The sequence below is a fragment of the Pygocentrus nattereri genome, chromosome 9 (assembly GCF_015220715.1).
Source record: "Pygocentrus nattereri isolate fPygNat1 chromosome 9, fPygNat1.pri, whole genome shotgun sequence".
Classification (NCBI taxonomy): Eukaryota; Metazoa; Chordata; class Actinopteri; order Characiformes; family Serrasalmidae; genus Pygocentrus; species Pygocentrus nattereri.
In genome coordinates, this window is record NC_051219.1 from 34,400,962 (window position 1) to 34,414,346 (window position 13,385).

General features: G+C 39.3%; 1 protein-coding gene across 7 annotated transcripts in view; it reads right to left on the minus strand.

Moving 5' to 3' along the window:
- Positions 1-13,385, minus strand: part of camta1a (calmodulin binding transcription activator 1a) — a 589,880-nt gene that overhangs the window by 557,825 nt on the left and 18,670 nt on the right. For all 7 annotated transcript variants that reach the window (XM_017708645.2, XM_037541383.1, XM_017708625.2 and 4 more), the window contains one exon: positions 1,984-2,087. In XM_017708645.2, the coding sequence (XP_017564134.1) occupies positions 1,984-2,087 (104 nt within the window). The remainder of the gene's footprint in view (positions 1-1,983; positions 2,088-13,385) is intronic.

Sequence of the window (13,385 nt, forward strand, 5' to 3'; positions counted from 1 at the left end):
CACAATGGGAATTAAATCTTTACCTGACTTTCTGAAGTCTTGCCCCTTGCATCATATTACATGGGAAGGAACATGAACGGCTGCATTTTTCCTTTCTGAATTTGCATTACAAAGCGTATATATTAAACAAGAATATACCTGAGCTGCAGATTATCTCCACAGGAGGAAAACATTTCTGATCCTGACAAGATACACAAATAGTCAGAGACCTCAGCTTTCAGTCTCTATTCCAGCATTGTCATTCATTTCCTTACACGGCATGCCCCCCTCCCACTACCCCGCAATAAAAAAAAAAAAAGCAAGGCTGTCACTCCATAAAGAATACGCAGAGGGATAAAGTAGTGTATTCAATTCATAAATATCCCTTTAAGAGGGCAACGTCAGTGATTTGTCACTGGGGGCTTTTGGCAGGGCTGAAATTGATGCGAGAGTGACATGTGAGTTATGTAGGGGGGCTGTGGCAGACATTATGATTTCCAGGGAGGCGAGCTCACCCACCACAGCACTGCTCATCCCTCCCTTTAACAACCTTCACAGCAGAACAGCATTAATTAAAAAAAAGTAGGAAGTGCCATTTAGAAACTTTATGATTTATGAAAAAAAAAAAAAGCTACAGGATGGACTCCTTTGTATTGCGTCCTCTGATGATACTGCTGCCTGTCAGTTAATGTGCCAAAGCAACATATGCGTCACTGGAACGTATTAAAAATGCAGCACAAGTATGCAAGGAGTTTATGAATTTCTTCAGAAGACTTTTTGACGACGGCAATCACTTCAAATCCCCTCAGCTTTAAGCAGCTAAGTAATGTTTAGTTTCAGTCTCTTGGTCAGCCAGTGTGTGTGGGGGGAGAGCCACGGTGCACAGCAGGCTGAACATGAACAACAAATAAAATGTGAAAATCAAGCAAAAAAATGCCGTCTCGTTTCCATTAAACGATAAAGTAGCTAGACTGAGGGAAATCAACTAATTTAAAACGGCTGGCCTGCAGGTCAAGGACAACTGGCAAACTGCCTCTGTGATTTTTCTTCACCCAGTCGCAAAAACATAAACAACACATTTTCATTCTCAGTGCAACGAAATCTAACAGCCTCCTTATCTTTCCTTGTTTGTTTGATACATTGTACGTGAAATCCCTTCAGACTTTGATGAAAGGCACCTAAATTGCATTTTCATATGCAGATTATTAGGTGGATGCACTTTAAGATAGCCCACCCAGACCCCAGCCCCCACCACTCACTCAGCATTCTGTAAAATAGCATGCTGACTGCAACATTAACCAGATAAAGCACAAGAGATTTATATGTCTAATTCCACTACAAGGCACATTTCATAGCGAATCATCTTTACATTTTTAATGTTGAGACTCGAAAATACCCTGACTCTGCCATTCCGAAATCAAATTTGACAACGGGCTGAAAGTATTGGGATACCTCTGTATGTCTGCAAAAACATTCTCCACAAGTACAAAGAGACTCGACATAAAACAGCACCAGGGAAATCCATTCTGAGGAAAAGACAAGCAGTCTTAAGACAGCGTTCATATTCCAGCCCAAATAAAGAGAGGAAAGGCACCAAGAGAACATCTGACAGGTTATACTAGCACAACTAAAACCATATGCTACTGCACAGCATAAATAACACAGTCTATTTATAGCAGTCATAATCATTCTGAATAAAAATGGTCAAGAAGCAGATGGCTGAGAAGGTTACACTATGTAGTTCAAACTTGCAAACTGCTATGCAGAAATGTAGGAAGAAGCTAAACCTGAGCAGAAATGCCACTATAAGCCCACCTATAGTGTTCACAGTGTGCACAAGCTCCTATACCTAAAAAATGATGCATTTGTGCTTAATATGACTGCATGGCTGTTAGAAAACTTTCTGTTCAGATGCACTGCTTAAAATAAAGACTTGATTTCTATAAGGTCAGCAACAGTAAAAAAAGACGGCAGCAGATGGTAGAGAGAGAGAGGTGACCTTACCTCATTGGTGTTCCACCTGTGTCTCTCTTTTGGCAACGAAGAGCATTTTGGTAGACATTCAAGCAGCTTTTTGGGCAGGTATATTTTCAAATGTCCATGTTCATCTGAGGACACAGAAAGGAGAACAATAAGCCTGTCAAATATGTGAACTGTAAATCATAGCAGAATAAAAACATGACTATGAAATTTATAATGACTGTGTTTCAACGGCACCACTCAAACAGGACTAAAATATTCTCTTACAAGCACACTAAACCAACACAATGGCAATTTGGCATCTTAACCTCAGTGTATACTGGACAATTAGAATATATACTTCTGCTTTAAAATGGACAACAGACATTTCAGTACCGGTTGACACCATTTACTTTCATTACACCAATACAATATTAAAACAAGTCATCGTTTAATCATGTTTTCCACGGTTCTTATAGGGAGCCAGTGCCAAATTCTGTCTCTACATCAAATTCCCAACAGTGATTATTAACTTTAATGCATAAAATGTACAAGATTTAATCCCTTAATTTCCACATCTGAAATGTTACATTTGAAATGGTACAGTCAGTATGTTCTCTGAGCTTGAGCACAAATCTAAACAACATTTTTCAAATTGATGAAGTCAGATAAAGCTTTTATCATTTATCATATTAAATGTATCATAAAGTCTTTTTGTCAGATTTTTAAAAAAAAGCAAAAGAAAATTACAAATTTGATGGTGAATACAAGTATCACAATGATAGAAAATCAAAAACTATGTTCATCCAAGGTATCAGCTAGAGGTGGGCGATAAAATGATAACGATAATTATCACAATATAACTTTTCCTTGACAAACGATAAGAAAGGTTAGATACATTTTCGATGTAATACACGATTCCCACACTTCCATGTTCTAGTGAGAGCCCCGGTGGCATTTTCTACAGAAAGCAAAGCAACACTACCCTGCTGCTGCCAAGAGAGGGCACACTTCCAAGTTTTTGACATGATTAGAGAGGGAGGGGGAGTCGAGTAAAAAAAAAAGGGTTGCCAAATATGCTTTAGCAACACCTGAAACGTGGAGTTTTACATTCCCTGTTTGAGTGGAGCGACCAGCGACCTGTTCTCCTGTGACCAAGTGTTAGTGACTAGATATGTGGCATAACTGTACTGTCCTACAGTGAATTCACCTCTTTCTGTACATCCTAACAAACTTTAGCAGCGTTACATCACGTCTGTTCCTCACAACGACAGTGCTGTTACAGAGCTCAAAAAGTCCAATTTTAGTATTAGTGCATTCCCAAGCAAGTAAAGTAAAAGAAAGAAGTGGGTTCATGCAAATTACAGCCCGGATTTAAACTAAAGCAAACTGAGGAAGCTGTGAGACTTTGGAAAGCGGGAATTTCCAGGCTAGCTGTTTTTTGGAAGCTGGCTAACTTTAAGCAGAGCTCCGTCACTCGCATGACATGGCGAATTGATGTTACTGTAGATCAAACAAAGCACTGATTTTCAGTTTCAGTTTGTGGTTCACCCCTTAAACTACTATGACAGAATAGACAAATACAAAAGCCGCTAGCTTGTGTTTGAATACTGTAATATGTTCTGACATGGACATGGTAGGAGTGACGGCCTTAAGGCGGGTGATCCATCACTGACCTACTGAGCCAGCTAATGTTTGCTGTTCGTACTAAGTTGGAGTTGTTGAGAAACTAAACAGTTTAGCTCTGTTGTTGGCCACTTGTTTAGCATTTGTAACGCGATAGCTGAGCACTCGTCACCAGACAGCTAAAAATGATCTTTTTCTTTCTTTTTCTGTTTGGCGAGTGTTTGTCATGTTCTGATCATAAATCATTTAAAACAGCAATTACCTACCCAGGAGCAAAAATCAGCCTTCAAACTTCAAAGAAATAAAGATTTGACATTCATTGTGATATGTATTGATATTGAATGATATGAATTTTCTTTATCTTGTTAACATTTTTGGCCATATCGCCCAGCTCTAGTATCAGCCATTAAATTATTTGAAAAGGTCACCAATCTGTGCCATTTTTACTATGGATATGCCAATACTGGGGTTCTGGGCCACTGCTGATGTTTAATATTTTTCATATACATATCAGCTAAAACTGATACACTGCATGAAATATAAATAAAAACAAAATGCAATGATGTGCACATCATTGAAACCCTATATTTAATTGAAAACATTACAAAGACAACATATCAAATGTTGAAAGAGACATTTTGTAGTGGAAATTTGTTTTTTTGAAAAATATATGTTATATAAGTTGGGCAGGGGCAACAAGACTGTGTGTAATGCTAATAACACCAAAAAAAAAAAACTAGGTCAATTCAGCAACATGATTGGGTATAAAAAGAATATCCCACAAGTAAATAGTCTTTCAGAAGTAAAGATGAGGAGGGGTTCACCACTTTGCCAAAGACTATACGCAAATAGTGCAACAATTCAAGAATAACATTTCTCAATGTAAAATAGCAAAGAACTTTGGGATTCCATCATCTGGTACATAATATCATTAAAATATTGAAAGAATCCAGAGAAATCTCTGTATCTAAGGGATAAGGCTGAAAACCACCATCAGCCGGCCATGATCTTTGGGCCGTCAGGTGGCACTGCATTAAAAACACACACGATTCTGTAGTTGAAATCACTGCATGGGCTCAGGAACACTTCTGAAAACCACTGTCTATAAACATCCACAAATGCAAGTTAAAACTCTATCATGGAAATAAGTAACTATATACAAACAGGATTCAGAAACACTGCTGCTTTCTCTGGTCCCGAGCTCATTTAAGATGGACTGAGGCAAAGGTGAAAAGTGTCCTGTGTTCCTAACAAATCAAAAGCCAGCATCCGTAATTAGTGCTCATGGCAAGGGTGACTTGCACATGCATGAAGGAAACACTAATTCTGAATGACGTATTCAGGTTTTGGAGCAACATATGCTGCCATTCAGATGATGTCTTTTTTAGGGAAGGCCTTGCTTACAATGACAATGACAATGACAAACCACATTCTGCACGTATTACAAAAGCATGGCTCTGTAGTAAAAGAGCTAGGGTACCAAACTAGCCTGTCTACAGTCCAGATCTATCATCCATTAAAAACATATCTGCCCTATTAAGAAACCAAAAATACAGCAGAGGAGACCCTAAACTGTCGAGCAGTTTAAATCCTATAGCAAGCAATAGCAGGAAACATTTCACTTTTAAATCTACAGTGTGTTAAAAGAACAGGTGATGCAACAAAGTGGCAAACACTCCCCTGTCCCAACTTTGTGGTGCTGGCATTAAATTGAAAATGGGTATTTATTTTTCAAAAAACAATAAACATTTGACATGCTGTCTTTGTACTATTTTTAAATACAGGGTTTAAATGATTTGCAAATCATTAGTTTTTATTTACATTTTGCACAGCATCCCAACTTTTGGACTAGCATTAGAAATATAACATATTTCTGTAAGGTAACAAATGTAGTAAAATGAATACAATGCAGATATTTTAGTGCGATAGCCCATAATCATCCAAGTGTTTTGCTCATCCAGAATGAATAAATAAGTCATTAAATATCAGTATGATCAGTCAAATGTAAACATTTATCTGATGCCAGTATGTTTTTTCTAAAGATAATATCTGCCAAAACTGAAATGATTCCAAGAAAATCAAAACCAATTATTGTTAACTTTTCCCTCTCATGCTAAAACTATTTGTATATTATTAAATACAGCAATAAGCTGGCAAGAAAACATTAGAAGCTGGCAAGTAGGGCTAAAAACATACCCATCTGAGATTGAAAAGTTAGCTGTAGCCTTTTGGTATTTTTGGAAGAAAGTCCACTTTCAAAGGCTTAAGGGACTGATGGTAAGCTTTATTAAGACTTTAACTACCCAATAAAGTCCACAGCCATCCTGATCCTGACTGCAAGGTAGAATGGCAAAAAGCACAAATGCCAGTGAGGGATAAAAGAAAAGGGGAACACAATTTGTTCAGAGGGCAATTAAGGCAGGGCTGTACATCAGGCTTTCTATTCGAACCCTGAGCGTGTGCTTCTCTCTGATGGCAAAGGGGCTTAGCAGTCCAGCCCAATCGCTGTCATTTATGCTGACTGTTTTACAGCAGAATATCTAAATTATAATGATATTGTCTACGCTGTGAATTGAGTCCAATTATAATCACCTTGTTACTATCGTCTGCCAATTTCGCATTCGTCTCTCACCAGCACCCACTCGCCTAACACTCACTTCCAGCTCCAATAAAACCTCACGGGAATAGCAAATGTTGGGATGGAAGATACACAAACATGCTGGTTATCAGTACAGGATGATATGATTCAGAGGATTCCTTGTTTAATAATGTTAACACCATAAATTGTTACCTTGTCAATAGCACCTCCTCTAGTTCATATCTTAGAGAGGCCACATCCTACACTTCTCTCATATATTTTTACTCCTGAGGTTTGTGTGGGTTTATATACCAAATATTTCATCATTACATGATAAAATAGGCTTTTGTTCATTACAGTGCCTTCAAGACTGACATATATAAATGAGCTCTATTCTGAGTGGCTATCCAGGGGGCAGTCGTGGGCTGGAGGTTTGGGAACCAGCCCTGTGACTGGAAGGTTGCTGGTTCCATCCCCTTGGCTGACAGTCCATGACTGAAGTGCCCTTAGGCAAGGCACCTAACCCCCAAAAGGCACCGTGGATAGGGCCCACTGCTCCAGGCAAGTGTGCTCACTGCCCCCTAGTGTGTGTGTTCACTAGTGTGCATGTATGTGGTTGTTTCACTACACGGATGGGTTAAACGCACAGGCCTAATTTCACAGTGTGCAAACACAGTGACAAATGGCTGTAAATTTGAATTAATATCCTATATTGTGGTTAATTCAAAAAGTAGTTAAAAAGTAGTGGCTAAAACACTTCAGCATGAGTGGGTGAAGCTAAACTGCTGTTTACATACTAGATCAAATGCTTATATAGTTTTTGCACAGTAGCCATAAAATGTCATTTCAGCCTCCTCAGTTAAACTACACACTTTTTAACAATGATGGACAATATTTTAGTGGAAATGTATGTATAATTAGCAAAAAAACAAAGCATTTGTTTTTCTGTGGCAGTTGTTTGCATTTTTTTAAATATCAAGAAAGCTGCAGCTTTCTTGGCACAGCTGTCTTTGTGCAAATTGTTGTTACAGCAGTTTCTCTCCCCTCCCCTTTCATTGCTCACTAGCAGCTCCACACAGAGTCACAACAGTTCACATAGACAGCCAATGGTTTATTAGTAAATTTAATAACAGATTTTTTTATTTGATTATATTTATTTTAAACATCAAAATTGGTTCCCATTCCATCTGTGGAATAGCCACTGCAGAAAATGAAGCCTGCAGAAAGAAGCTACTTCAAATGTGTTTTTATATATATATATATATATATATGTATACACACACACACACACACACACACACACATACATCATATGCCAATTATGTCATATGCCAACGGTCTAAGCATTGGCCCTATCATCAGGAGATCACGAGTTCAATCTCTGGTGATGCTACAGCCATCCGTGAGACTACCAAGAGAGCACAATTGTCCTCGCTCTCTCTGGGTGGGTAGGATGGCCGCCTTCTCCTCCCATCACTCAGCGTGGTGCTAGTCAGTGCAGGCGTCTGTTAGCTGACGTAACAGATCTGGCAGTTTCCGCCGAGTGCGTTCGGTTGTCCCGTGACGTTGCGTGATTGGCAGATCAAAAAGAAGTGGTGGTTGGTTTCAAAGGTTTTGGAGGAAGCCTGTGCTAGCCCCACCCTCCTAGCATTGGTTGCATCGTGTGATTGGGGGAGTCCTAAGTAGCAGGTGGAATTGGAAATGACAAAAATTGGGGAGAAAAAAAAAATCGGGTAAAAATTAGAAGAAGAAAAAAAAAAAGCAGGCATTCAGCAATAAAGTCTACACCAAGGTGGGTCTGTCAAACTTGGTCTCCGTCAACATATTTCATGTAAATTAAAATAACTAGCAAAGTTTATTTATATAGCGCTTTTTACAACGTGTTGTCACAAAGCTTACAGAACAATCAGTATTACAGAAAGAAAAAGAAAAGTAGTAACTCTTTATTTGGAGTGGTCCTTCGTAGATGATTAATAAACTCAGATTATCAGTAACACATCAACAACATATCAGTGAAGTAGCAGTAGTGAAGCATCTGAATACACTGAAGTAAATATCTTGTAGATGTTCTGTTGATACATTACTGATCTAACTCTCACCTTAACCTAAGCTTAACCTTAACCCAAAACCTAATCCTAACCCTCATATGTTTTTGACATGTTACTGAGAGTCTTTTGGGTGTTTGTTCATCTAAAAGGACCACTCAAAATAAAGTGTCACCCAACATCCTGCTGAAAGTGAACTGTGCACTCCATCTTGTGTCAGCTGGGAAAATAATGATTTGAGTGGGTTTTTTATCCAATTAGCTGCTATCTTGGCTTCAACTATGTGAGCACATTATGGTGCTTTAGCAATATTCTCAGGACAAGGTTTCAAAGAAAGAGGACAACAAAACACATGGCACTGATGAGTCAACTGTGTGGTGTAAAACTTTTTTGAGTCATAGTCATAAATTCCAGTACAATTCTGACATGGCTGTAATTGCAAAATAACAATCCCAAAGCCCGCAAAAGCGGTTAAGAACATGCTTGCAAATCTGTGTGATTACAGCTTTCTTTGAGCTAATGGGCTTACTCTTCACTGCGTGCCGTAGCGCCACTCACGTCACTGATGACATATCAGAACATCTACTGAAGCCAATTACACAATTTCCAGCTCTGGCTGCTCACACTATGCAGTGGGCAATTTGTGCTAAATTGAAATTACCATAGTATGAAGGCACCGTTCTTTAAATCAATTCTCCTTCAATCCAATCCACGCAATGAAAAATAACACAATGAGCGGAATATGACAACCACAATGAAGTAATATCAGTTCTTCTGAGAGATCCCAGAGACCATGTTTGCTTTCTCAAATGACAAAAGCAGCGTGTGTACTGTGGCAGCGGCAATCCTGTCGCATATCCCTCATCCCCCCCATAGTTGTCAGGCAATCGACTCTTGATATTGCAGACATTTGTCAAAGAGCAGGTTGTCATCTGTTTAGACTGAGAAAAATATGGTTCTAAATGAAAAATTTATATTACTCTTTTCCTGTCATCTTTTCTTTTCTGTCCCATCCAGGCCAAAATGCAATCTTTGTCCAAAGCACAAACAGAACAGTGCGTAAATCATATGTGGTTTGCTTTAAGGGGAACAGGCTAATTCAAGTCATAATCTGGGGGCTTTGTGCAGTACTGCAGCTCCATCTGCCTCAGCATTTATTTAGGATTATCATATTTTTAATGTACAATCCTTAATACATAATTACTTCATCTTATGCACAAGCATGACATTTTTGATCTTTTAAAACAAGGGTTTCCAGCTCAGAAGCTTTTCTATCTCACTCTTTCTTCACATTGCCAGTGAGATCGACTGTGTTTTGGTGCTTATCTGAGATATTATCTCTCTCTCTTCTGTGATTGGTTTTATGAAAGGGCTGATATGATGGGAATCATTTTTCATTTTTCAGAAAAGATTTGAACATGCCTGTTGCTCTTTACACTGTGTTTAAATTTCACATGGAATGGACCAAAAGAAATGGTCCAAAATGGCTTGGAAAAAATTCTGGTTCCATTGACTCACATTTAAAGTGATCATTTTGGAGATACAAAATGTTGTTCCAACAGCGACGATGTGGAAGCAGTTAAGCTCGCCTGCACACCAAAGTTATATGGAGCCGCAGTTTACCTTGGACTGAATGAAGCACAACAGAGGGCGGCTAATCGGAATACAGGTCATTTACATACATCAGTCTTATGGGCACAATAACAAAGCCTAAGGAAAGAGGTGAAATTAATTTGCACCGTTTTTGGTACATAAAACCACAAAAATGTCAAAAGTGGACTTCAGTGGAAGAAAAATAAAATGCAAGCTATGAAACCTTTTAATGTACTGAGTTCAGGTGATCTAAAAATGTTTGCTGCTCTTGTTTGAGCTTATAAAATGAAATTGTTGCTCTAAAAAACAACTCATAACACAAGAGGAGAGCCCTCATGTTTTCCACCTTCCTCCACTTTCTCTGAGCACTTTTTTGATGTATAATTTCCCTACATTTGAGGCCTGCATTGGACATAAGAGCATATATTGGACAAAATGGACCGAACTGACGGTCAGTAAATGGACCTATTCCAAGAACCAGTTTATGGGAAGAAAAAAAAGCTGAGTAAGAATAGTAATCCCAGCTTGCAGCAAGACACTAACAAAGGACTCAAAGGCACCTGATCAGGATGTGAAACCGCAGCAGCACTCTTACCGCTTTCCCCGTTGAGATGACGAGATAAAACTCAACTCTGGCATTTGCTGCATGCGGTGTGCTGGAAATGGGCTGTGCTGGGCTAAATTACTCTTACAGTAGGGAGCAGATACTGTATCTGGGATGATTTGCCTCGCTCAATTAACGTTTCAACAGAGCAGCTGCTCGCAGATAACAACAAGGTGCTTTAGCGTCACCCTAGGCAAGCAGAATAAAGCACAATAAATAAACAACTTACACTAGCACCCCGACTCCCAAAGACAGAAAAAAGGCCTTCCATCTTTAGGCTCTGGGCCTGACAGTTCACATTATGTCTCAGCAAATGTTTGTACAATGCAAATATCAAACATTTCTCAATGGAATTCTAATCTTAGCTTGCTGTGAAACTGTTTTTCTTGCTTATTTAATGATTCTTTAGACAACTTTTATTGGTTTCATTGTATGTATATTATTTTCTTTTCCACTTTCTTTTTTTATGTAAATAAGAGTTCCACATAGTGTGTAAACAATGTTAAATTTCAAATCATATCATTCATTCTTCATTCCATTTGGTCTATTATTTGAAATTGAGCTGTTGTTTTTGTGAACAGCGAACACATCTATTCAAGCCTATAGCAGCTTAGCCTCACATATTCATGCTTATTCAAAGGAATGTTTCAGATTGCTTTTTGAATGAGACACAATACAAAGCAGCCAGAACATAGGTCATTCATGTCCATCAGTCTTTAAGGGTTCACATCATGAAAAACTAACCATATTTGATGCAGTATGCAAACATGGTTTAAGTTTCAAAATAGCATCATTCACTCCACAGTCCATACAGTCCATACGTGGAAACTAAGCTGCAGAAACAGTCCATTCGGAATTCAGTGTGCTTGTAATGTCATGAAAACCAGAAAAGAGGTCATTTATATATATCAGTCATTTATATACACTATACTGCCAAAAGTAGTCAGTCACGCATCCCAATAATTGAATTCAGGTGTTTCAATCACTTCCATGGCCACAGGTGTATAAAACCAAGCACCTAAGCATGCAGACTGCTTCTACAAACATTTGTGAAAGAATGGGTCACTCTCAGGAGCTCTGTGAATTCCAGCATGGTACCATTATAGGAGGCCACCTGTGCAACAAGTCCAGTCGTGAAATTTCCTTGCTACTAAATATTCCTCAGTCAACTGTCAGTGGCATTATAACAAAGTGGAAGTGATTGGGAATGACAGCAACTCAGCCATGCAGTGGTAGGTCACATAAAATGACAGAGCGGGGTCAGCGGATGCTGAGGTGCATAGTGCACAGAGGTCGCCAACTTTCTGCAGTCAATCACTACAGACCTCCAAACTTTATATGGCCTTCAGATTAGCACAAGAACCACATAGAGAGCTTCATGGAATGGGTTTCCATGGCTGAGCAGCTGCATCCAAGCCTTACATCACCAAGCACAATGCAAAGCATTGAATGCAGTGGTGTAAAGCACCGCCACTGGACTCTAGAGCAGTGGAGACATGTTCTCTGGAGTGACGAATCATGCTTCTCTGACTGGCAATCTGATGGACGAGTCTGGGTTTGGCGGTTGCCAGGAGAACGGTACTTGTCTGACTGCATTGTGCCAAGTGTAAAGTTTGGTGGAGGTGGGATTATGGTGTGGGGTTCTTTCTCAGGAGTTGGGCTCAGCCCCTTAGTTCCAGTGAAAGAAACTCTTAATGCTTCAGCAGACAAAGAGATTTTGGAAAATTTTTTGGACACTTTGTGAAAACAGTTTGGAGATTTTTCTGTTCCCTTTTCTGTTCCAACATAACCGTGCACCAGTGCACAAAGCAAGGTCCATAAAGACATGGATGAGCATATTTGGTGTAGAAGAACTTGACTGGCCTGCACAGAGTCCTGACCTCAACCTGACAGAACACCTTTGGGATGAATTAGAGCAAAGACTGCAAGCCAGGCCTTCTCGTCCAACATCAGCGTCTGACCTTACGAATGCGCTTCTGGAAGAATGGTAAAAAAAAAATCCCATAAACATATTCCTAAACCGTGTAGAAAGCCTTCCCAGAAGAGATGAAGCTGTTATAGCTGCAAAGGGTGAGTTGACATCATATTAAACCCTATGGATTAAGAATGGGATGTCACTCAAATTCATGAAGGTAGACGAGAGAGTTCTTTTGGTAATATAGTGTATATCAGTACAGAGTTTGGGATTGTTCTTGCTGTGTACGCACACACAACTGTAAAAGTAAACATCAGAAGTAAAAAAAAATATGAGCCCTTTAAAGGAACAATAACAAAAACAGCCTGTTTGATTCTAATGCATAATGAGAGGCTGGAAAATGCTTATGTTAAATGAATCTACAAAAGTGACAGGGAAGGTGTGATGTTGTGTCTAGGTCTTTTCTAGACAGTCTCAGACAAAGACAAACACACACACACACACACACACACACAAATCAGACTAAGTGGGAGGAGTCCTCACATGCTCTCCAGTGGCTGGGACGCACTCCACTGCCTGCTTTCTGTGATCAATGCCGGCCGAGGCATGCGCCCAGCCCGTAATTAAGCACTGCTTGCCTGCTGCTGATCAATGCTAACTACAACATTCCCTCAGACACACCCACCCATGACATCATTCTCTCCCATGGCTTTTTCTGCAGAGCAAAATGCCAGCACATAATCCATTACTGAGGGAGCACAGGCCCTTGTAAAGTACTGTCTAGCACAATGCTAATGTAAAATTTCAGTGCTTTTTATTCTCTGCACAGGCAGGGCAGGAAGAGAAAAAGGAAAGGAACATTTAATCTAAATACAGTGCTGAGGAAAAGTCAAGACCACCTTTCATGTATTTCATTTCTAGTAAAATGGTCACTAAGTACAATTCACTCACTTTCAGCATCAGGAAATAACACAGAAGTCATATATTTAACAGAAAAGAGATTTTCTTTCAGGTCTTCAAAGAAATCTGCAGGAATATTTTTCCACACCACCAAAGACAGACTACAGTTATGTTGAGGTCTGGACT